This window comes from Manihot esculenta, chromosome 9 (assembly GCF_001659605.2).
Source record: "Manihot esculenta cultivar AM560-2 chromosome 9, M.esculenta_v8, whole genome shotgun sequence".
Taxonomy (NCBI): domain Eukaryota; kingdom Viridiplantae; phylum Streptophyta; class Magnoliopsida; order Malpighiales; family Euphorbiaceae; genus Manihot; species Manihot esculenta.
Genome location: NC_035169.2, coordinates 13,539,960 through 13,566,999, shown reverse-complemented (window position 1 = coordinate 13,566,999; position 27,040 = coordinate 13,539,960). Strand labels below are relative to the sequence as shown.

At 35.6% G+C, this 27,040-nt stretch overlaps 1 protein-coding gene across 14 annotated transcripts in view; it reads right to left on the bottom strand.

The window, feature by feature from the left end:
• The window catches only part of LOC122724580 (beta-xylosidase/alpha-L-arabinofuranosidase 2-like), an 87,095-nt gene that overhangs the window by 28,360 nt on the left and 31,695 nt on the right, over positions 1-27,040 (bottom strand). For 12 of the 14 annotated variants that reach the window (XR_006352023.1, XR_006352022.1, XR_006352026.1 and 9 more), the window contains one exon: positions 21,557-22,146. Coding sequence is in view for 1 of the 14 variants with exons in the window: in XM_043959905.1 (XP_043815840.1) it covers positions 21,755-22,146 (392 nt within the window). In the remaining 13 variants the exon portion in view is untranslated. Of the gene's footprint in view, positions 1-21,286; positions 22,147-27,040 lie in introns of those variants that run through there. The other 2 variants (XR_006352021.1, XM_043959905.1) reach the window with 2 other exon arrangements.

Below are 27,040 nucleotides of genomic sequence, written 5' to 3'. Positions count from 1 at the left end.
GAGCATCAGAAACCAGCCGGAATGCTTAACCCATTGCTGATTCCAGAATGGAAATGGGAGAACATAGCTATGGATTTTGTAGTGGGTTTACCAGCGACGGCCAACAGGATAGACTCTATATGGGTGATTGTGGACAGACTCACGAAATCTGCTCATTTTCTTCCAGTTCGGAGTAACTATGCTGTGGATAAGTTAGCACAGGTGTATCTGGATGAGATAGTGAGATTACATGGAGTTCCAGTGTCTATAGTTTCAGACAGAGGACCTCAGTTTACCTCCAGATTTTGGCGAAGTCTGCAGAGTGCGATGGGCACGAGATTGGATTTTAGCACTGCTTTCCATCCACAGACTGATGGACAGTCAGAAAGGACCATCCAGACCATAGAAGATATGCTTCGACTGTGTGTGTTAGACTTTGGCGGTTCTTGGCGGCAGCATCTACCTTTGGTGGAGTTTGCCTACAATAACAGCCATCATGCTAGCATAGGGATAGCTCCTTATGAAGCTTTGTATGGGAGGAAGTGCAGATCCCCTGTTTGCTGGGAAGAGGTAGGAGAGAAGGCTCTTGCAGGGCCAGAGTTAGTAGAGCTTACCAGTAGAGTGGTGCCCATGATCAGAGAAAGAATCAGAACAGCTCAGAGCAGACAGAAAAGTTATGCAGACGTTCGCAGAAAGCAGTTAGAGTTCCAGGAAGGTAATTGGGTATTGCTAAAAGTGTCTCCAATGAAAGGAGTGGTTCGGTTTGGAAAGAAGGGTAAATTAGCCCCACGATACATTGGACCCTTTGAGATTTTGCAGAGGATCGGGAATGTATCGTATAAGCTGGATTTACCTGCTTCTATGGAGAGAATTCACCCGGTATTTCATGTTTCTATGCTACGGCAGTTTGTGTCAGATCCGAATCAGGTTCTGAGTGAGCCTGAGGTGGAGATTCTTACAGATCTCACCTATATAGAGTAGCCAGTGTGGATTCTGGACACACAGATCAGACAGCTAAGGAACAAAGAAATCCCAATGGTGAAAGTTCTGTGGAACCACCATAATCTCGAAGAATGCACCTGGGAGACGCGAGAGTCGATGCTCCAGCAGTATCCATATTTGTTTTGAGGTTAGTTTCCTCCTTTTTATGTGTTCATTGTTTGTTTTAGGCACATTCGAGGACGAATGTTCTTAGGGGCGGAGAATGTAATACCCGGCTAGAGTCCGGCATCGGAATTCTACTTTTCGATGGAGTTTCGGATGTCAGAAGTCTCTAGAAGGGTTAGACTGATGTTTTTCTAACATGTTTTGGTATGTTTCATAGTTTTAAAGCATAAGGAAATGAGTTTTTGAGTGAAATGAACCAAGGCAGAAAAGCCAGGTTCAGCCGCCGAAGTTGAGGTTCGGCCGCCGAACATGCATGGCTTTCGGTTTCACGATAGGCCGCCGAAGGTGGTCTGGCCAGCCACCTATAAATGGCCCTCAGTCGGTTGAAAGGATAAACATCACCGTTTTCTTTCACGTTCTGAGGTGAGACCCTGTCCTTTGTGAGTATTCTTTCATGTTTTCATTAAATCTTGCAAAGATTTGAGTAGTTTTTATGGTATTTGAAGGTTTTAAGCTAAAAACTCAAAGTTGTGAAGTTTGGAGAGTTTGAAGGAGAGTTGCTCCAAAACTCCACGTTAGGATCGTTCATCTTCTTGGTTTCAAGAGGTAAGTGAAGATCCTGAGCTTGTTTTTATGTTTTCTAAAGGTTTTATGTGGTTTTGGGGGAGAGTTGCATGAATAGGGTTATTTGTGAGGTTTTGATGATTTTGTGAGTAAAGCTTGTGTCTGTGTTGTTTTTGTTGTGTGTTTGGGGTTTTAAGGTAGTTTCTGACCACTTTGAGCATGTACTTGGGTATGTGCAAGTTGAGGAATTGAGTTGGTTGAGATTGAGAGGGTTTTGGTGCTTTTGGCGAGAGGCAGAGCAAGTTTCTGCCTTGCGGATGAACTTAGGTTCGGCCGCCGAAGGTACATTCAGCCGCCGAACCCATGAGGAGGTGGCTTCGGCTGCCCAAGCTTGCCCCCGAGCTTTTGGACTTTCAGCTCTGGAGGGAAGTTCGGCCGTCGAAGGTGCCGCCGAAGGTTAGAGACTTTCGTCTCTGGAGTGCCTTTCAGCCTCCGAAACTTGCCCCCGAAAGGGTTCGGCTGCCGAAAGTAGAGATTCGGCCGCCGAAGGTGCATGAGTTTCGTCTCTGGAGAGGACTTTCGGCCGCCGAACCTGCCGCCGAAAGTGTTCTGTCCAACTTTCCTTTGCATGCTTTGCATGGATGTTAGAGTGAGTTTAAGGGGATTCTTGGGGAGTTTCATAGAGTTGTTCATAAGCTAGTTTGGTCCCTCATTTGAGTTTATCTGTGCTTACACAGACCAGAGGAACCAGAGAGAGCAGCAGTGAGTTCTGCTCCAGAGTTTTCAGAGCCTGCAGAGTCAATTCAGATAGCCAGAGGTGAGTGGAACTAAACTTAATGCTTTTAATTAAGAACTACAATGCGTTTAGCATAGTACATGCATCATGAGTATACAGTAGGTTGTTTGCATTAGAATCCACGAATATGCTGCATTGCATAGTTATTTGTTGATGTGGGTGAATGCTGAATGATCCAATAGTCTCTGAGAGAAGTCCAGGAGCCTTTGACTACGCCCTGGCAGGTATAGAGAAGTCCAGGAGCCTTTGACTACGCCCTGGCAGGTATAGCAAAGTCCAGGAGCCTTTGACTACGCCCTGGCAATGGTAAGTACAGAGGTGTTATATACACATATACATATATGACAGAAAGACCAGGTGCTCGATTCTACGCCCTGGCATAGAGTTGACGGGACTATGTGGTGACAGGTTTACCCTTGATGTGGATTGTCTGTGATATGGTGCATTCCATGAGATCATATTTCACTGAGATGTTTTACTATTCTACTCACTGGGCTATAGAGCTCATCCCACTCCCTTAACCCCAGTTTTGCAGGTTCAGTGTACAGTGTACAGGGACAGTCCAGCAGAGTACATAAAGAGTAAAGAGATTTGTAATAGCTTAGAGTGGACATGTAATATTAAAGAGATGTAATAGTGGTGTATAAAGTTAGAAATGTGCTTGACTTAGTGATGTTTGTTATGTACATGATCTGTAGATGTATATATGCTTTACTGTATGTGAAAAACCAGGCTTAACAGGTATGAGTTAACCCATCTAGAGCAAGCTCTAGTCAGGGGTACAGGGTACAGAGTACAGAGTACAGAGATAGTGCATGCACAGGTTAAGCCTTGGTTCAGAAAAGAGGTTTTATTTTCACAGAAACTGTATGATCATGTATGAGTTTTACAGGTACACAGAGAGTATAGCAGGGTTGCTACGGGTTCTGGCGGCCTTAAGCCGACCTGAATCCTAGCGCTGGTGACGGTCCATTTTGGGGTCGTTACATAGTCCGTGAGGATAGAGAATTGTCCCAGGGTCCAATTGGTAAACCTTCACTCCCTCCATTTCTCCACAGTGAGCTAGACTCATCATCAGCGATTCAAACTCGGGAGAGTCGAGTACGATTGTTTTGAGATTAGGAATTGTATGAGCAGCATTCGACGTGACGAACACAAGTACAGGTTTCGACAGCTGAATTTGGTCGAGAATCTCAAGTTTAAAGATAATTGATTTTTTATGAGAGGTAACGACACCGAGAGAGAATATATAGAAATAAAGGACTGAAAGGTGAATAGAGCTAGGAGAAAGCACGAAGGCAATATCTCCTTTTCTGAGGCCAAAATGGTGGTGAAGCGAGAAGGCTAACTTTTTGTGCGAAGGACGAAGTGGGAAAAATAAATTCGGCAGCGAGCGACGGCGTCGATGAGAGCATTTTAGGTTTTTCTACACCATTTAAGAATTTTATCTTAACTAACCAACGATTAATATCTCGCCTTGGTTATCCAAGGTGTAGCGTAGAGTGCAGCATCAACTAATATAAAAAAACAATATGGCCTGCTACCGACAGATGCTCCCCCACTTTCAATTCAAAATTGGAAAGAATAGCCAAATATTTTTAAATCCTAATTTATTGTGCCAAGAAATAAAATTTTGGATTTTTATGCCATTATTCTTTATTTTTTCAAGCAATAATTTCATTTAGTCTACTAGTGAATGAGGATTTGGGATAGGGGCGACACTTCGTCTATGCCTCATAACTGAACTACGACACTGCCTTTCAAATGTCAACTTACGTTCTATATCTAGACTGCGACACTGCCTTTCAATTGCCGTTTTATATCACAAATTGCACCAATTCGCATGCCAATTTTTGTTCCTTTAACAAGCTTTCCAAGTTATTCAGTTTAGGTACTTATGTATGCTTCTATCCTAAGTTATAGTCAAGTTTTGGCAATATTAAGGGTCTAATTCACTCATGGTCTCTTTATGAAAATTGTTCTCCTATATCTTTGCTAATTCAGTGATTTCTTTTGTGGCTTTATTTTTATCTATAATCTTATAAATATAATTATTTGTATGTTAATTATTTTAGTCATATTAAACTTATTAAATTTCCAATAAGTAATTTATTCAACATGAAAATCTGTTAACATGGCTTGAATTTACATCGCTACTATTTGCTAATTAAAGTCTTAACATATGTTATATTTCGACCGCACCCGAAGGCTGCCTACGTACCTCCAATAGAGGATCAGGTCCACGTAGCTCTTAACAATAGATAATAACATAAAGTTTATACTAACATAATTTATTCTTGCTAATAATCAACCACAATATCATACTATGCTATACAAAAATAATCTTATTCATTTATTCAACAATCTATTGGAGGAATAAGGGTTATATCTAGAATCCAGTAAATAACTAAGGAAATATAAATAATTATATTTTCATATTTTCATAGCTATACTTTGCACAATCTTATTAAGAAACTAAATACCAATATTCAAAACATATATATATATATATATATATATATATATATATATATATATACACATATTTATATATAAACAGATATAAATATAACCTATCAATAATAATTACTTGTACCGATTAAAGTGTTTAAAATCAAACTATATCACCAATATGGATAAAAACTAAACTTCCAATAAACAACAATATTATCTCAAATAATATCAATTCCGCCAAAATAATTTATCTCATCTTATCAAATATAATAATGCTTCTAAAAAGGGAAAAAGAATAAACTATTGCAGTGATTAATTCGGTTTTCCAACATAGACCTTCAATATAATCTTAAAGGCAACTCATCCACTTCCAAGTGATGAATCGAAATATTTTTCAAAAAGTACATTACGAATTCCTACACTATTTATGTCATGTTCTTAAAAGTTTGATAGACTCTACAATCTTCCTTATTTTTTTCCTAGCTAGAGTAACTAATATGTCATTAATGAGATAAATTAACCCCTTAATCACACCTACCATCTCATAACTATCACTTATTTTATGTGCGTATTCTCCTTGTATCTTCAATCTCCTCTTACACAATGTTTAGATAATTAAACTTTCTTTAAAACTCTTGAATCTTTTACTATGATAATTCAAATTTATTTCTCTCGAAGGTTAAGACTATGTTTCAATATCAATCAATCATCATAGTAAAAAGTGAACAAGAAGATTGGTCACTAACATGTTCTAGCCTATTTCACCTACTCATACCTCTCCTTTTTTTCATTTCTCTTATATCATAATATTTATAAAATTCCTCTTTTTAATGATAAACAACACAAAAACGAAAATAAGGCAACGGAAAAAAAGAAAGTTGCAGCTGCCATCCAGCTCGTGTAAACCGCATGACTTAGGGCCACCATGCATCTGAAATTTCGATGAGCCAAAACAACTCCATTAACTCGACCAATAGTCCGTGAGGATAGAGAATTGTCCTAGGGTCCAATTGGTAAACCTTCCCTCCTTCCAGCTAGACTCATCGTCAGCGATTCAAACTCGGGAGAGTCGAGTACAATTGTTTTGAGATTAGGAATTGTATGAGCAGCATTCGACGTGACGAACACAAGTACAGGTTTCGACAGCTGAATTTGGTGGAGAATCTCAAGTTTAAAGATAATTGATTTTTTAGGAGAGGTAACGACACCGAGAGAGAAGATATAGAAATAAAGGATCGAAAGGTGAATAGAGTTAGGAGAAAGCACGAAGGCAATATCTACTTTTCTGAGGCCAAAATGGTGGTGAAGCGAGAAGGCCAACTTTTTGTGCAAAGGACGAAGTCGGGAAAATAAATTCGGCAGCGTGCGACGGCTTCGATGAGTGCGTTTTAGGTTTTTCTACACCATTTAAGAATTTTACCCTAATTAACCAAAGATTAATACCCCGCCTTGGTTATCCAAGGTGTAGCGTAGAGTCCAGCATCAAGTAATAAAAAAATACAATATGGCCTGCTACCGATAGGTGCTCCCCCACTTTCAATTCAAATTTGGAAAGAATCGCCAAATATTTTTAAATCCTAGTTTATTGTGCCAAGAATGAATTTTATGCCATTATTCTTTATTTTTTCAAGCAATAATTTCATTTAGTCTACTAGTGAATGAGGATTTGGAATAGGTGCGACACTTCGTCTATGCCTCATAACTGAACTACGACACTGCCTTTCAAATGCCAACTTACGTTCTATATCTAGACTGCGACACTGCCTTTCAATTGCTGTTTTATATCACAAATTGCACCTATTCGCATGCCAATTTTCGTTCCTTTCACAAGCTTTCCAAGTTATTCAGTTTAGGTACTTATGTATGCTTCTATCCTAAGTTATAGTCAAGTTTTGGCAATATTAAGGGTCTAATTAACTCATGGTCTCTTTATGAAAATTGTTCTCCTATATCTTTGCTAATTCAGTGATTTCTTTTGTGGCTTTATTTTTATCTATAATCTTATAAATATAATTATTTGTATGTTAATTATTTTAGTCATATTAAACTTATTAAATTTCCAATAAGTAATTTATTCAACATGAAAATCTGTTAATATGGCTTGAATTTACATTGCTACTATTTGCTAATTAAAGTCTTGATATATGTTATATTTCGACCGCACCCGAAGGCTGCCTACGTACCTCCAATAGAGGATCAGGTCCACGTAGCTCTTAACAATAGATAATAACATAAAGTTCATACTAACATAATTTATTCTTGCTAATAATCAACCACAATATCACACTATGCTATACAAAAATAATCTTATTCATTTATTGAATAATCTATTGGAGGAATAAGGGTTATACCAAGAATCCAGTAAATAACTAAGGAAACATAAATAATTATATTTTCATAGCTAACTTTGCACAATCCTATTAAGAAACTAAATACCAATATTCAAAACATATATATATATATATATATATATATATACACATATTTATATATAAACAGATATCAATATAACCTATCAATAATAATTACTTGTATCGATTAAAGTGTTTAAAATCTAACTATATCACCAATATAGATAAAAACTAAACTTCCAATAAAAAACAATATTCTCTCAAATAATATCAATTCCGCCAAAATAATTTATCTAACCTTATCAAATATAATAATGCTTCTAAAAAGGGAAAAAGAATAAACTATTGCAGTTAATAATTCGGTTTTCCAACATAATCCTTCAATATAATCTTAAAGGCAACTCTATCCACTTCCAAGTGATGAATCGAAATATTTATCAAAAATTACATTAGGAATTCATACGCTATTTATGTCATGTTCTTAAAAGTTTGATAGACTCTACAATCTTCCTTATTTTTTTCCTAACTAGAGTAACTAATATGTCATTAATGAGATAAATTAACCCTTTGATCACACCTACCATCTCATAACTATCACTTATTTTATGTGCGTATTCTCTTTGTATCTTCAATCTCCTCTTACATAATGTTTAGATAATTAAACTTTCTCTAAAAATCTTGAATCTGTTACTATGATAATTCAAATTTATTTCTCTCGAAGGTTAAGACTATGTTTCAATATCATACAATCATCATAGTAAAAAGTGAACAAGAAGATTGGTAACTAACATGTTCTAGCCTATTTCACCTACTCATACCTCTCCTTTTTTTCATTTCTCTTATATCATAATATTTATAAAATTCCACTTTATAATGATGAACAACACAAAAACAATTATGTTTTTTGAGTACATTGTCGCTCTCATAGAATTTTTCTATACCTTATTGCTAATATCTCTAGTATTTTATTCTAAAAGGATATAAACTTTTATTTGAAGTCAATTCATAGCAGTTAGAAACTTGTCATGGTACAACTGCATCAGATATAAGGCATCTACTATATCCTAGCAGATTCCTAAAAGTGATGCACACAATTTCCACTCAATGCTCCAATGTCCATAATGTAATCTGCAGCTTACAATACAAACATTTGTAGCATTGAATAGATTATCGCGATCACGACTTTAGACTATCACCTGTATCTTCTAACACATGTTGAATGTCAAATAACATTCTTAGCCAAGTTACTAAAGCCTATAGTAGAGTTATATCCAGACCTTAACCTATAAGGTATACACATTTGCTTATACTTGTTACTTCTCCTTAACACCTAGAAAGGCCTAAACGTTAGCTCTAATACAACCAATTCCAACACCCCTATAAGGTTATTTGACTAACCGAAACGGAGAAGTACCGTGGTGCTTCTCTCCTTTTGTCAATTAACTATTATGATGTATTTCATGACATTTAATATATTTTTGGATAATGGCATAAAAAATTTAAACCCTTATGAATTTTTACATTTTAATTAAAATGATTTTACTTGGTACAATAAGTTAGGATTTAAAAACATTTAGCAATTCAATCCAAATTTGAAATAAAAGCGGGGGAGCATTTGCCGGCAGCTAACGTGACGTTCCATATGTATTTTTTTATTACTTAATGGTGGATCATACGCTACACATTGAATAACCAATATGAGAAATTAACCACCGGTTAATGGTAAAAATCCAAGTTTGGTGTTTAACTAAGCTGACTTAAACTCAAATTTCGAAATTGTTCACGGAACAGTTCAACTACGCTTTTCCTAAGCGAAGCAACGCTGCAGCCTACAACATCTAGAGAGCTAAAATCTTAGCCGTCTAACAACCTAGGATCCTTCGTTATTAGCACCACAGCCGGTGCAGTCTATCTTACACTGCTGAATTACTGTCAACATTGTCTTCATATCAAATCTACCTATGGACACCACCGCCACTCCCATAGTTAAAGCTCTCATGAAATAACATAAACCATAAACATGAAAATAAGGCACCGAAAAAAAAGAAAGTTGCAGCAGCCATCCAGCTCGTGTAAACCGCATGACTTAGGGTCACCATGCATCTGAAATTTCGATGAGCCAAAACCAATCCATTAACTCGACCAGTAGTCCGTGAGGATAGAGAATTGTCCCAGGGTCCAATTGGTAAACCTTCCCTCCTTCCATTTCTCCACAGTGAGCTAGACTCATCATCAGCGATTCAAACTCGGGAGAGTCGAGTACGATTGTTTTGAGATTAGGAATTGTATGAGCAGCATTCAACGTGACGAACACAAGTACAGGTTTCGACAGCTGAATTTGGTGGAGAATCTCAAGTTTAAAGACACTTGATTTTTTAGGAGAGGTAACGACACCGAGAGCGAAGATATAGAAATAAAGGACCGAAATCTGAATAGAGTTAGGAGAAAGCACGAAGGCAATATCTCCTTTTCTTAGGCCAAAATGGTGGTGAAGCGAGAAGGCCAACTTTTTGTGCGAAGGATGAAGTCGGGAAAATAAATTCGGCAGCGAGCGACGGCGTCGATGAGAGCGTTTTAGGTTTTTCTACACCATTTAAGAATTTTACCTTAATTAACCAACGATTAATACCTCGCCTTGGTTATCCATGGTGTAGCGTAGAGTCCAGCATCAAGTAATATAAAAATACAATATGGCCTGCTACCGACAGATACTCCCCCACTTCCAATTCAAATTTGGAAAGAATCGCCAAATATTTTTAAATCCTAATTTATTGTGCCAAGAAATAAAATTTTGGATTTTTATGCCATTATTCTTTATTTTTTCAAAAAACAATTTCATTTAGTTTGCTAGTAAATAAGGATTTGGGATAGGTGCGACACTTCGTCTATGCCTTATAACTGAACCACGACACTGCCTTTCAAATGCCAACTTACGTTTTATATCTAGATTGTGACACTGCCTTTCAATTGCTGTTCTATATCACAAATTGCACCTATTCGCATGCCAATTTTCGTTCCTTTGACAAGCTTTCCAAGTTATTCATTTTAGGTACTTCTGTATGCTTCTATCCTAAGTTATAGTCATGTTTTGGCAATATTAAGGGTCTAATTCACTCATGGTCTCTTTATGAAAATTGTTCTCCTACATCTTATCTAATTCAGTGATTTCTTTTGTGGCTTTATTTTTATCTATACTCTTATAAATATAATTATATGTATGTTAATTATTTTAGTCATATTAAACTTATTAAATTTCCAATAAGTAATTTATTCAACATGAAAATCTGTTAATATGGCTTGAATTTACATCGCTACTATTTGCTAATTAAAGTCTTAACATATGTTATATTTGGACCGCACCCGAAGCCTGCCTACGTACCTCCAATAGAGGATCAGGTCCACGTAGCTCTTAACAATAGATAATAACATAAAGTTTATACTAACATAATTTATTCTTGCTAATAATCAACCACAATATCAAACTATGCTATACAAAAATAGTCTTATTCATTTATTCAACAATCTATTGGAGGAGTAAGAGTTATACATGGAATCCAGTAAATAACTAAGGAAACATAAATAATTATATTTTCATATTTTCATAGCTATACTTTGCACAATCGTATTAAGAAACTAAATACCAATATTCAAAACATATATATATATATATATACACATATTTATATGTAAACAGATATCAATATAACCTATCAATAATAATTACATGTACCGATTAAAGTGTTTAAAATCTAACTATATCATCAATATAGATAAAAACTAAACTTCCAATAAACAACAATATTATCTCAAATAATATCAATTCCGCCAAAATAATTTATCTAATCTTATCAAATATAATAATGCTTCTAAAAAGGGAAAAAGAATAAACTATTGCAGTGATTAATTCGGTTTTTAAACATAGACCTTCAATATAATCTTAAAGGCAACCCTATCCACTTCCAAGTGATGAATCGAAATATTTATCAAAAAGTACATTACGAAATCATACACTATCTGTGTCATGTTCTTAAAAGTTGGATAAACTCTACAATCTTCCTTATTTTTTTCCTAGCAAGACTAACTAATATCTCATTAATGAGATAAATTAACCCCTTAATCACACCTACCATCTCATAAATATCATTTATTTTATGTGCGTATTCTCCTGGTATCTTCTGTCACGGTACAACTGCATCAGATATAAGGCATCTACTATATCCTAGCAGATTCTTAAAAGTGATGCACACAATTTCCACTCAATGCTCCAATGTCCATAATGTAATCTGCAGCTTACAATACAAACATTTGTAGCATTGAATAGATTATCGCGATCACGACTTTAGACTATCACCTGTATCTTCTAACACATGTTGAATGTCAAATAACATTCTTAGCCAAGTTACTAAAGCCTATAGTAGAGTTATATCCAGACCTTAACCTATAAGGTATACACATTTGCTTATACTTGTTACTTCTCCTTAACACCTAGAAAGGCCTAAACGTTAGCTCTAATACCACCAACTCCAACACCCCTATAAGGTTATTTGACTAACCGAAACGGAGAAGTACCGTGGTGCTTCTCTCCTTTTGTCAATTAACTATTATGATGTATTTCATGACATTTAATATATTTTTGGATAATGGCATAAAAAATTTAAACCTTTATGAATTTTTACATTTTAATTAAAATGATTTTACTTGGTACAATAAGTTAGGATTTAAAAACATTTAGCAATTCAATCCAAATTTGAAATGAAAGCGGGGGAGCATTTGCCGGCAGCTAACGTGACGTTCCATCTGTATTTTTTTATTACTTAATGGTGGATCATACGCTACACATTGAATAACCAATATGAGAAATTAACCACCGGTTAATGGTAAAAATCCAAGTTTGGTGTTTAACTAAGCTGACTTAAACTCAAATTTCGAAATTGTTCACGGAACAGTTCAACTACGCTTTTCCTAAGCGAAGCAACGCTGCAGCCTACAACATCTAGAGAGCTAAAATCTTAGCCGTCTAACAACCTAGGATCCTTCGTTATTAGCACCACAGCCGGTGCAGTCTATCTTACACTGCTGAATTACTGTCAACATTGTCTTCATATCAAATCTACCTATGGATACCACCGCCACTTCCATAGTTAAAGCTCTCACGAAATAACATAAACCATAAACATGAAAATAAGGCACCGAAAAAAAAGAAAGTTGCAGCAGCCATCCAGCTCGTGTAAACCGCATGACTTAGGGCCACCATGCATCTGAAATTTCGATGAGCCAAAACCAATCCATTAACTCGACCAGTAGTCCGTGAGGATAGAGAATTGTCCCAGGGTCCAATTGGTAAACCTTCCCTCCTTCCATTTCTCCACAGTGAGCTAGACTCATCATCAGCGATTCAAACTCGGAAGAGTCGAGTACGATTGTTTTGAGATTAGGAATTGTATGAGCAGCATTCGACGTGACGAACACAAGTACAGGTTTCGACAGCTGAATTTGGTGGAGAATCTCAAGTTTAAAGACACTTGATTTTTTAGGAGAGGTAACGACACCGAGAGCGAAGATATAGAAATAAAGGACCGAAAGCTGAATAGAGTTAGGAGAAAGCACGAAGGCAATATCTCCTTTTCTGAGGCCAAAATGGTGGTGAAGCGAGAAGGCCAACTTTTTGTGCGAAGGACGAAGTCGGGAAAATAAATTCGGCAGCGAGCGACGGCGTCGATAAGAGCGTTTTAGGTTTTTCTACACCATTTAAGAATTTTACCTTATTTAACTAACGATTAATACCTCGCCTTGGTTATCCATGGTGTAGCGTAGAGTCCAGCATCAAGTAATATAAAAATACAATATGGCCTGCTACCGACAGATACTCCCCCACTTTCAATTCAAATTTGGAAAGAATCGCCAAATATTTTTAAATCCTAATTTATTGTGCCAAGAAATAAAATTTTGGATTTTTATGCCATTATTCTTTATTTTTTCAAGAAACAATTTCATTTAGTTTGTTAGTAAATGAGGATTTGGGGTAGGTGCGACACTTCGTCTATGCCTTATAACTGAACCACGACACTGCCTTTCAAATGCCAACTTACGTTTTATATCTAGATTGTGACACTGCCTTTCAATTGCTGTCCTATATCACAAATTGCACCTATTCGCATGCCAATTTTCGTTCCTTTGACAAGCTTTCCAAGTTATTCATTTTAGGTACTTCTGTATGCTTCTATCCTAAGTTATAGTCATGTTTTGGCAATATTAAGGGTCTAATTCACTCATGGTCTGTTTATCAAAACTGTTCTCCTATATCTTATCTAATTCAGTGATTTCTTTTGTGACTTTATTTTTATCTATACTCTTATAAATATAATTATATGTATGATAATTATTTTAGTCATATTAAACTTATTAAATTTCCAATAAGTAATTTATTCAACATGAAAATCTGTTAATATGGCTTGAATTTACATCGCTACTATTTGCTAATTAAAGTCTTAACATATGTTATATTTGGACCGCACCCGAAGCCTGCCTACGTACCTCCAATAGAGGATCAGGTCCACGTAGCTCTTAACAATAGATAATAACATAAAGTTTATACTAACATAATTTATTCTTGCTAATAATCAACCACAATATCACACTATGCTATACAAAAATAATCTTATTCATTTATTCAACAATCTATTGGAGGAATAAGAGTTATATCTGGAATCCAGTAAATAACTAAGGAAACATAAATAATTATATTTTCATATTTTCATAGCTATACTTTGCACAATCGTATTAAGAAACTAAATACCAATATTCAAAACATATATATATATATATATATACACATATTTATATGTAAACAGATATCAATATAACCTATCAATAATAATTACTTGTACCGATTAAAGTGTTTAAAATCTAACTATATCATCAATATAGATAAAAACTAAACTTCCAATAAACAACAATATTATCTCAAATAATATCAATTCCGCCAAAATAATTTATCTAATCTTATCAAATATAATAATGCTTCTAAAAAGGGAAAAAGAATAAACTATTGCAGTGATTAATTCGGTTTTTAAACATAGACCTTCAATATAATCTTAAAGGCAACCCTATCCACTTCCAAGTGATGAATCGAAATATTTATCAAAAAGTACATTACGAAATCATACACTATCTGTGTCATGTTCTTAAAAGTTGGATAAACTCTACAATCTTCCTTATTTTTTTCATAGCAAGACTAACTAATATCTCATTAATGAGATAAATTAACCCCTTAATCACACCTACCATCTCATAACTATCACTTATTTTATGTGCGTATTCTCCTGGTATCTTCTGTCACGGTACAACTGCATCAGATATAAGGCATCTACTATATCCTAGCAGATTCCTAAAAGTGATGCACACAATTTCCACTCAATGCTCCAATGTCCATAATGTAATCTGCAGCTTACAATACAAACATTTGTAGCATTGAATAGATTATCGCAATCACGACTTTAGACTATCACCTGTATCTTCTAACACATGTTGAATGTCAAATAACATTCTTAGCCAAGTTACTAAAGCCTATAGTAGAGTTATATCCAGACCTTAACCTATAAGGTATACACATTTGCTTATACTTGTTACTTCTCCTTAACACCTAGAAACGCCTAAACATTAGCTCTAATACAACCAACTCCAACACCCCTATAAGGTTATTTGACTAACCGAAACGGAGAAGTACCGTGGTGCTTCTCTCCTTTTGTCAATTAACTATTATGATGTATTTCATGACATTTAATATATTTTTGGATAATGGCATAAAAAATTTAAACCTTTATGAATTTTTGCATTTTAATTAAAATGATTTTACTTGGTACAATAAGTTAGGATTTAAAAACATTTAGCAATTCAATCCAAATTTGAAATGAAAGCGGGGGAGCATTTGCCGACAGCTAACGTGACGTTCCATCTGTATTTTTTTATTACTTAATGGTGGATCATACGCTACACATTGAATAACCAATATGAGAAATTAACCACCGGTTAATGGTAAAATCCAAGTTTGGTGTTTAACTAAGCTGACTTAAACTCAAATTTCGAAATTGTTCACGGAACAGTTCAACTACGCTTTTCCTAAGCGAAGCAACGCTGCAGCCTACAACATCTAGAGAGCTAAAATCTTAGCCATCTAACAACCTAGGATCCTTCGTTATTAGCACCACAGCCGGTGCAGTCTATCTTACACTGCTGAATTACTGTCAACATTGTCTTCATATCAAATCTACCTATGGACACCACCGCCACTCCCATAGTTAAAGCTCTCACGAAATAACATAAACCATAAACATGAAAATAAGGCACCGAAAAAAAAGAAAGTTGCAGCAGCCATCCAGCTCGTGTAAACCGCATGACTTAGGGCCACCATGCATCTGAAATTTCGATGAGCCAAAACCAATCCATTAACTCGACCAGTAGTCCGTGAGGATAGAGAATTGTCCCAGGGTCCAATTGGTAAACCTTCCCTCCTTCCAGCTAGGCTCATCGTCAGCGATTCAAACTCGGGAGAGTCGAGTACGATTGTTTTGAGCTTAGGAATTGTATGAGTAGCATTCGACGTGACGAACACAAGTACAGGTTTCGACAGCTGAATTTGGTGGAGAATCTCAAGTTTAAAGATAATTGATTTTTTAGGAGAGGTAACGACACCGAGAGAGAAGATATAGAAATAAAGGATCGAAAGGTGAATAGAGTTGGGTGAAAGCACGAAGGCAATATCTACTTTTCTGAGGCCAAAATGGTGGTGAAGCGAGAAGGCCAACTTTTTGTGCGAAGGACGAAGTCGGGAAAATAAATTTGGCAGCGAGCAATAGCGATGATGAGAGCGTTTTAGGTTTTTCTACACCATTTAAGAATTTTATCTTAATTAACCATGGATTAATACCTCGCCTTGGTTATCCAAGGTGTAGCATAGAGTCCAGCATATGTTACATCGCTACAATTTGCTAATTAAAGTCTTAACATATGTTATATTTGGACCGCACCCGAAGCCTGCCTACGTACCTCCAATAGAGGATCAGGTCCACGTAGCTCTTAACAATAGATAATAACATAAAGTTTATACTAACATAATTTATTCTTGCTAATAATCAACCACAATATCACACTATGCTATACAAAAATAATCTTATTCATTTATTCAACAATCTATTGGAGGAATAAGGGTTATATCTAGAAATCAGTAAATAACTAAGGAAACATAAATAATTATATTTTCATATTTTCATACCTATACTTTGCACAATCGTATTAAGAAACTAAATACCAATATTCAAAACATATATATATATATATATATATACACATATTTATATATAAACAGATACCAATATAACCTATCAATAATAATTACTTGTACCGATTAAAGTGTTTAAAATCTAACTGATATCACCAATATAGATAAAAACTAAACTTCCAATAAACAACAATATTATCTCAAATAATATCACCCAAAATAATTTATCTAATCTTATCAAATATAACAATACTTCTAAAAAGGGAAAAAGAATAAACTATTGCAGTTATTATTAATTTGATTTTCAAACATAGACCTTCAATATAATCTTAAAGACAACCCTATCCACTTCCAAGTGATGAATCGAAATATTTATCAAAAAGTACATTACGAAATCATACACTATCTATGTCATGTTCTTAAAAGTTGGATAAACTCTATAATCTTCCTTATTTTTTTCCTAGCAAGAGTAACTAATATGTCATTAATGAGATAAATTAACCCCTTAATCACACCTACCATCTCATAACTATCACTTATTTTATGTGCGTATTCTCCTTGTATCTTCAATCCCCTCTTACATAATGTTTAGATAATTAAACTTTCTTTAAAACTCTTAAATCTGTTATTATTATAATTCAAATTTATTTCTCTCGAAGGTTAAAACTTTGTTTCGATATCAAACAATCATCACAGTAAAAAGTGAACAAGAAAATTGGTCACTAACATCTTCTAGCCTATTTCACCTACTCATACCTCTCCTTTTTTTCATTTCTCTTATATCATAATATTTATCAAATTCCTCTTTTTAATGATAAACAACACAAAAACAATTACGTTTTTTGAGTACATTGTCGCTCTCATAGAATTTTTCTATACCTTATTGCTAATATCTCTAGTATTTTATTCTAAAAGGATATAAACTTTTATTTGAAGTCAATTCATAGCAGTTAGAAACTTGTCATGGTACAACTGCATCAGATATAAGGCATCTACTATATCCTAGCAGATTCTTAAAAGTGATGCACACAATTTTCACTCAATGCTCAAATGTCCATAATGTAATCTGCAGCTTACAATACACACATTTGTAGCGTTGAATAGATTATCGCGATCACGACTTTAGACTATCACCTCTATCTTCTAACACATGTTGAATGTCAAATAACATTCTTAGCTAACTTACAAAAGCCTATAGTAGAGTTATATCAAGACCTTAACCTATAAGGTATACACATTTGCTTATACTCGTTCCTTCTCCTTAACACCTAGAAACGCCTAATGTTAGCTCTAATACAACTAACTCCAACACCCCTATAACGTTATTTGACTAACCGAAATGGAGAAGTACCGTGGTGCTTCTCTCATTTTGTCAATTAACTATTATCATGTATTTCATGACATTTAATATATTTTTGGATAATGGCATAAAAAATTTAAACCTTTATGAATTTTTGCATTTTAATTAAAATGATTTTACTTGGTACAATAAGTTAGGATTTAAAAACATTTAGCGATTCAATTCAAATTTGAAATGAAAGTGGGGGAGCATTTGCCGGTAGCTAACGTGACGTTCCATCTGTATTTTTTTATTACTTAATGGTGGATCATACGCTACACATTGAATAGCCAATATGAGAAATTAACCACCGGTTAATGGTAAAAATCCAAGTTTGGTGTTTAACTAACCTCACTTAAAGTGAAATTTCGAAATTGTTTACGGAACAGTTCTACTACGCTTTTTCTAAGCGAAGCAACGCTGCAACCTGCAACATCTAGAGAGCTAAAAGCTTAGCCGTCTAACAACCTAGGATCCTTAGTTATCAGCACCACCACCGGTGCAGTCTATCTGACACTCCTGAATTACTATCAACATTGTCTTCATATCAAATCTACCTATGCACACCACCGCCACTCCCATAGTTAAACCTCTCACGGAATAACATAAACCATAAACATGAAAATAAGGCAACAAAAAAAAAAGAAAGTTGTAGCTGTCATCCAGCTCGTGTAAACCGCATGACTTAGGGCCACCATGCATCTGAAATTTCGATGAGCCAAAACCACTTCATTAACTCGACCAGTAGTCGTGAGGATAGAGAATTGTCCCAGCGTCCAATTGGTAAACCTTCCCTCCTTCCATTTCTCCACAGTGAACTAGACTCATCATCAGCGATTCAAACTCGGGAGAGTCGAGTACGATTGTTTTGAGATTAGAAATTGTATGAGCAGCATTCAACGTGACGAACACAAGTACAGGTTTCGACAGCTGAATTTGGTGGAGAATCTCAAGTTTAAAGATAATTGATTTTTTAGGAGAGGTAACGACACCGAGAGAGAAGATATAGAAAGAAAGGACCGAAAGGTGAATAGAGTTAGGAGAAAGCACGAAGGCAATATCTCCTTTTCTGAGGCCAGAATTATTTTAGTCATATTAAATTTATTACATTTCCAATAAGTAATATTTTAAATATATATATAAATATTTTAATTATATAAAAAATAAAGATTACCGTTAATACAATTATTATAATATTTTATATTTATATTTATAAATAATTTATTTAAATATATAAATTTTATAATTAATATATACTAAAAGAATAATATTATTTAAATAAAAAATAAGGTCTAATTAATTATCAGTCTGATAAAAAAAATTCTAAAATGAATCAGCCGCCTTTTCAAAGAGTTTACCAAACAGATAAAATAGCTCTTTCAAAATGTATTATCTAGGTGAAAAAGTTAAACTAAATATCCTCATTAACATTATATGCATATAGTTAGGGATGATTATTCATTCGGTTCGATTTAAAATCAAATCGATTTGAATAAATTAAAAATTAAAATTTTAGTATTTATAAAAATCGAATCAAACTGATTTTGATTAAAAATCGAATCAAACTGAATCGATCTCATTCAATTCAATTCGATTCGATTTGATCAGTTTTAATTTTTAATAAATATTTTATTTTTTACTATTTATTTTTAGTATTTAAAATTTAATTAAAATATTTTAATCTTAATATTATTTAATTTCTCTATATTATTGAAAATAATATATTATTATCACTAATCGGTTCGATTCAATTTTTTAAATTTTTTATTAAAATCAAATCGATCTGAAATAATTAAAATTTTTAAAATTAAAAATCAAACCGAATTGAATTGAATAAAAAATAAAACTAAAATTTTAAATTAATTTAATTCAATCAATTTTTTTAATTTCAACTGAATATTACTCACTTTGTTCACCACTATATATAATTAACAGGTTAATATTGATTAGTTATTCATAAGATAGTCAAAGAGTTAACGTTTGAATGATATTTTCTAAATGATGTGTTTCTATCCGAATGAAAAATTATTGATCCGAATCTAAATATTATCATCCAGATGTCAAGCATTGATTTAAATGATAAGTATAAAATCATATTTTATCATTGGAAATTACGAGCGACTCGTGTCTATAATTTGAGTGAACATAGTACCGAGCAATATCAGTTATATAGTCACGTAGATTAATTTTCAATTTCACAATTCATACTTGAATTAAATATATTAGCCCTTGAATTCATAATTGATGGTGAACAAATGTAAATACAGTTTATTTATTTACTAATTAGTTAATATATTAATTTTAAAAAATATATTAAACATTCTAAATAATTTTAAAAATTTATTAATTAATTATTCGTTAATTTCAGCTATTAAACACTCCATTCAATATAACCAATGTGAGAAATTAACCACCGGTTAATGCTAAATATCCAAGTTTGGTGTCTAACTAACCTGACTTAAAGTCAAATTTGGAAATTATTGCCGAAATAGTTTAACTACGCTTTTCCTAAGCGAAGCAACTCTGCAGGCTACAACATCTAGAGAGCTCAAATGATAGTCGTCTAACAACCTAGGATCCTTAGTCATCAGCACCACCGCCGGTGCAGTCTGTGCTACGTGAGTGACCTTACTCTCCTCAATTACTGTCAACATTGCCTTCATATCAAATTTAACCATGGACACCACCGTCGCTCCTATAGTTAAAGCAGTCACGAAATAACACAAACCATAAACATGAAAATGAGGCAACGGGAAAAAGGAAATTGCAGCTGCCATCCGAGTCGTGTAAACCGCATGACTTGCAGCCACCATACATGTGAAATTTCGATGAGTCAAAATCACTCCATTAACTCGACCAGTAGTCCGTGAGGATAGAGAATCGTCGCAGGGTCCAATTAGTAAACCTTTTCTCCTTCCATTTCTCCACAGTGAGCTAGACTCATCATTAGCGATTCAAACTCGGGAGAGTCGAGTATGATTGTTCTGAGATTAGGAATTGTATGAGCACCATTCGACGTGATGAACCCAATTACAGGTTTCGACAGCTGAATTTGGTGAAGAATCTCAGGTTTAAAGATATTTGATTTCTAAGGAGAGGTTACAACACTGAGAGAGAAGATATAGAAATAAAGGATCGAAAGGTGAATTGAGATTGTTGTCTTTAGATTTGATCTTCCAATATTGAAGTTTTTTCTTATTTTCTCAGCTTATGGAGATGGGGTCTTTCATCATTTGTTGCCTATTAAATGACCTTTTTGTATTACAAAGTATAACATTTTTCAGAAGCTTAATAGTGGGGCCCATTCTTGTACTGACACTTGGCCTTCTATGAACTAGAGATTCAGTATGTTTCAGAAAAAGAGAAAAAAAAAGGATATTTACTAATTAAAGTATGATAATTAATTAAAGGAAATACAGTACATAATAAGGCAGAAGATATATTTTATTATCTGAAATGAGAGTTGGCCATATGCCAATCTCATTGAGAATGTTGCCCTGCTGTACATATATACAACAAAGCGTTGTAAAATCATAGTTCCAAAAATCTTCTGGTGGAGAGTTTTCTTATACTAGTTTATACGAAAAAAAATCTCATCTGTTACTTGTCTTAAGAAATACAAGAAGGCTAAAGATTTAACTTAAACAGATGATAACCAAAGATTTATATAAAAATATGCAAATACCAACCTGTTAAGAAACAATCCTGGTTTATTTGTCCAGGTGAGCCTCTGCAAATCTCCCAGCTATGAAAGAAAAACACTGCATCACCAAATATGACTACATGCTAAGCCCTCATGTAATGAAATAAAGCTAAACACTTTCTCGACCTGAAGTCACAGCTGCCTGCTATATACTCGGTCCAAAACGAGGAACCACAGAAATAGATCATTTAAATTTGCCATTGCGCTTGCGTTCTTGATTCCTGCCACATTTAGTTGGCTTGCCCCATGGTGTTTGTGACACCCTTCCAAAGGACCCACTACTTTTGCTCCGACCCTCACCTCCACCGTGAGGATGATCAACTGGGTTCATAGCTACTCCACGAACAACTGGTCTTCGACCTAACCATCTGCTCTGGCCAACCTTCCTAAGCGTGCGAGTATTATGGCCAGGATTTGAGACTCTGCCAATTGTGGCCCGGCACTGAGAATCAATCAATTTTTCTACTCCTAAAGGAAGTTTCACCAAACAGTACTTTGATGTTGGCTCTTTCAAGATCTTGGCACAACTTCCTGCAGCCATTTGTTTCATCATCTTGTCCCGCAATGAAGTATCAGCTGCATATGTCATAATTCATTTTTTTTAAAACAATTAAAAATAGAAAAGGACTGGAGAGAGAGAGAGGAACAATACGTTCATATTTTTTGGAAGAAAGCATCTGAAGGAAATGAAAATCAAGATTTCAAGCTTACAACAAACTTATTTTAAACAATAAATTGCACTACTCACTTGTTATCATCTCAACATTCAACCAAGAGGGAAAATAAAAAAAATAAAAAAAAATAAAAAGTTGCTAAATTTCTTCATTCCTTTCAAACAAATTTTACTGCTTTCAATTGTAGCATATATGTTAACTTTATCAAGTTTGGTTCACATGTTTTGATTTTGGTTCACTTGTATAAAATGAAAAAATGTACCAAGTTTGGTTCACATGTTTTGATTTTGGTTCACTTGTATCAAATGAAAAGATGTACTTGTCTTGGTGTGACACTGAGATTGATTTCAAAAAAGGGCAAAAGTTGTTAAGTAGAATTAAATGTTGTCTCCTAAATTATGAAGTGTCACCAATTGGTAACATTTTGCAAAATACAAATTTCGGAAGACAGTTTAGAGAACTTTATAAGAGGAAGCATTTTGAGAAAAGCATTGCATCATAGCTTTTATGGTTCTTGTTGGAGAAGTGAGAATTCCACATCGATAAAAGAAAAAAGGAAGAGTAAATAAAGTGAAGTAAGCCCAATCCAAATTGCCTAAGGGCATTTTGAAGAAAGCTACCACATCAAGTTCAATTAAACCCCATTATGAGATCCAGCACTCTCACCACATGCAGACTTGGACCAGACCTATCATCAAATTCCAACAGTGATATCAGAGCCCAATTGAAACAGTCGGGCCTGAACTGGCACAAATAACTTTTGGGCCCACTTTCCACTTGGCCCAAAATGGTTAACCCAAGTTATTTAGTAGTTTCGTGCTAGCTATTATATACAATTCCAATTTCTCATCCTCTGCCAATGTGGGACGGATTTGCGCCACAAATCCGCAAGCAGACAGCTCAAGCAGTTGACCGTTACACTCGGTCCCGCTAAATTTGCGATGTCCTCATCGCAACTGAATCGATTACAATTGCTAACCAGGACCGAACCCTTGGGTATTGTGCTTCGCTAATACCTCGGATGGCTCCACCTCGTCTCTCACGGGTAGCCCTTTCCTCGTAGGCCCACTAGCTCCGCACAATTTGTCTGACCCAGGGTGGCTCTGATACCAATTGAAACAGGCGGGCCCGAACTGGCCCAAATAACTTTTGGGCCCACTTTCCACTTGGCCCAAAATGGTTAACCCAAGTTATTTAGTAGTTTCGTGCTAGCTATTATATACAATTCCAATTTCTCATCCTCTGCCGATGTGGGATGGATTTGCACCGCAAATCCGCAAGCAGGCAGCTCAAGCAGCTGACCGTTACACCAATAGCCTCACGACTTATCATGGTCCTCTAGAGTGGGTCGAAGGACTCCCAAGTATCCTGACTAAGTCACTACCCACGTGAACAGTGGCATGCAACGTGGCCACCAAGCTCTCCTTAAAATTTGCTTTCCATTTCTGTTATTATTTCTGTTTCATTTTCTGTTATTGTAAGTAGTGGCCCATTATCTTAGTATTGTCCATCATCTAGCCACTCCTTAAGATAGTGCCTAGAAGACAAGATCAAGTAGTATTGCATTCGTATTTAAATACCAGTATATTGAATGGAAGGGGAGCTCAAATTTAATCCAACAACCTTGGTATATTCTCACCCTAAGAAGAATACTTCTAAACCCAAAAAACTCTAAGAGGCTTTGACTAGGACCTAACATTGGTATCAGAGCCATGACAACCAATAAATAATAAATTGAGAATTTAGAGACAACTCTCAATGGCCTCCTAACAAACCTTGTTTGAATTGAGGAAGGAGTAGCTGACAAACTGCAGCAATTGGAAATAACTATTTCGAAACTCTCTAAATCTTTTGTTTCTCATCGCATCTCACTCAACCTATAACCTTCGATCCAGCACTCTAAATTTTCATCTCACCTGACAGGAGAGTCGTCACAGAATTTGTGTGAAGGTGCCAGGCCTCCATTTTCCTCTAAATTGGCAAAGCTGGAATTTCCACGCTTTGCATGTGGGGACCCGACAAAATGGTTTACGAAAGTGGAACCATTCACGCAAAAGGTCCCATTAGCTTCTTTTCATTTGGAAGGTAAAGCTAACCAATGGTGGCAGTGGTTGCACCAGACATGCAAGGAAGGGCAACAAGAAGTCACTTGGGAATCCTTTTGTGAAGAATTATGGGCATGGTTTGGACCCACTGATTATGAGGACTTCAATGAAACTCTTTCCAATATTCGACACCTTGGGTCCTTCCGAGAATATCAATATGAGTTTGAGAAGCTGGGAAACCGAGTGCAGGGCTGGTCTCAAAAAGCACTCGTAAGAACCTTCATGGGTGGACTCACACTAGAAATAGCAGAGGAAATACGAATGTTCAAGCCTAAAACGTTGAAAGAGGCAATTAGTCTTAACTCGAATGCGGGATGAACAGTTGCTCAGACAATTGAAATTTCGACTTCCACCTGAAGGACTTGTCATTCCCAAAGGACAACGATTCCATTCAAAAAATTATTGTGGGACGAAATGCAGAGGCAACCGTCACAAGGACTTTGCTTTAATTGTGATGAAAAATTCTTGCCCGGTCATCACTGCAAACAATCCCAGCTGCTTTTACTGTAGGGGTGCACAATCGTGGACGAGGAGTACGACCCGAAGGATCCCTTTCTCACCCCACCGGAAATTTCTCTGCATGCAATGATAGGGTGGACTTTTCCGAACACCATGAGAGTCATAGCAACAATTGGTTCCAAGGAGGTAATGGTCCTCATAAACAGCGGCTCTACACATTATCATTGAAAGAATGGCCAATGCTCTAAAATTACCTATGACTCCTACTGAATCCTTTGATGTCAAAATAGCCAATGGAAAAGTATTGCAATGTTGTGGCCAATTTGAGGATGTCAAAATCAATCTCCAAGATATCTCTCTCTCGATTTTTATACTTTACCACTTATTGGGCTGGATATAGTTTTGGGCGTACAATGGTTGTCGTAACTACGAAATGTCATATGTAATTGGTCTAACTTGACCACAGAATTCCGCTAGGAGCATACATTTTACAAGTTAAAGGGAATCAGTAATTTGCCTATTCAACCAGTGACTATGACCTCTCTTTCTAAGGAGGAGCGACAAGGCAACACCTTATTTGCACTCTGCTTGTCAATCACAACCACCCAACTGCCGTCCCAAATTCTGTCAGCTATGACTCAACACTTTGAACAATTTGAAGATCTGATCCAAGTTCCAACTCAGCTACCTCCTCACTAAGCCATTGAGCACCGCATCATTTTGGAAGAAGGCACCGAGCCCATCAATGTACGGCCATACAGGTATGCCTACTTTTAAAAGTCCGAAATTGAAAAACAAGTTCATGACATATTGCAATTGGAGCTCACTCGACCCAGTACCGATCCATTTTCATCACCTGTTCTTTTAGTTAAAAAAATAAAAAAGATGGATCCTAGCGTTTTTGTAACGATTATAGGGCTTTAAATGTTGTTACTATTAAAGATAGAATTTTGATTCCTATTGTTGATGATATGCTTGATGAACTTTATGGTGCTACATATTTTACTAAGTTGGACCTTTGAGTTGGATACCATCTTGTACGCATAAACCCTGATGATATTCATAAAACTGCTTTCCGAGCACATAATGTCATTGTGAATATTTAGTCATGCCATTTAGACTTTGTAATGCCCCTTCTGTAATCATGAATTCCATTTTTCATCCTTATTGCCCAAATCCATTTTAGTTTCTCGTTTTCTTCGATGACATTCTAATCTATAGCCCCAATTGGAATTTGCATCTTGAACATGTTAAACAGATTTTTGAAATTTTAAGGAATCAACAATTTTATGTGAAACTTTCAAAGTGTGCCTTTGGTTTACAAGAACTTGAGAATTTGGGTCATATTGTTACTCCTACCGGTGTTAAAGTTGATCAAAGCAAAATTGAGGTTATGATAAAATGGCCTAGGCCTACTAACATTTCAGATTTGCGTGGATTTTTAGGCTTTACAAGTTATTACTGCAAATTTGTGCGTAATTACGAATTGCTGGCTAAGCCATTAACTAATCTCTTGAAGGACAGTTCCAATGGACGGAGGAGGCAAAAAAGGCATTCGAAAATCTAAAAAATGCTATGACCACCACCCCAACTCTGGCTACGCCGAATTTCAATGAATCTTTCAACATCAAATGTGATGCCTCCGGTGATAGGATTGGAGCGGTGTTGACACAGCAAGAATGGCCTATATCGTTCATGAGTAGAGCTTTGGGGGTTGCTAAGAAATCATGGTCTATGCTAAAGAAATGCTTGCAATTGTTCATGCCATTCATACATGGCATCCCTATTTACTTGGCAAAAAATTTTATATCCATACGGATTAACACAGTTTGAAGCATTTGTTAGAGCAGCGGATTGTGATACCGGAATAGCAAAAATGGTGGCCAAATTACTTGGGTATGATTATGACATTCATTACAAGCCTGGTCGAGAAAACACCAACACTGATGAATTGTCACTGGTCCTTAGTAGCCCAAGCCTCGAGGCCATCTTTGTGTCTCAACCTGCAATTTGGGACAAAATTAAGCAAGAGGTTGCCCATAATCCATACATGCTCAGTATTGGCAAGTTAGCAACTGCCAATCCGAGTCAACCTTACCTTTGGATCAATGGACTTGTGTGTTACAAACATCGAGTTGTTCCCCCCAATACACTGATTGTTCACCAACTGCTCCACGAATTTCATAATACACCTATTAGAGGCCACTCAGGAGCGCTTCGTACCTACAAGTG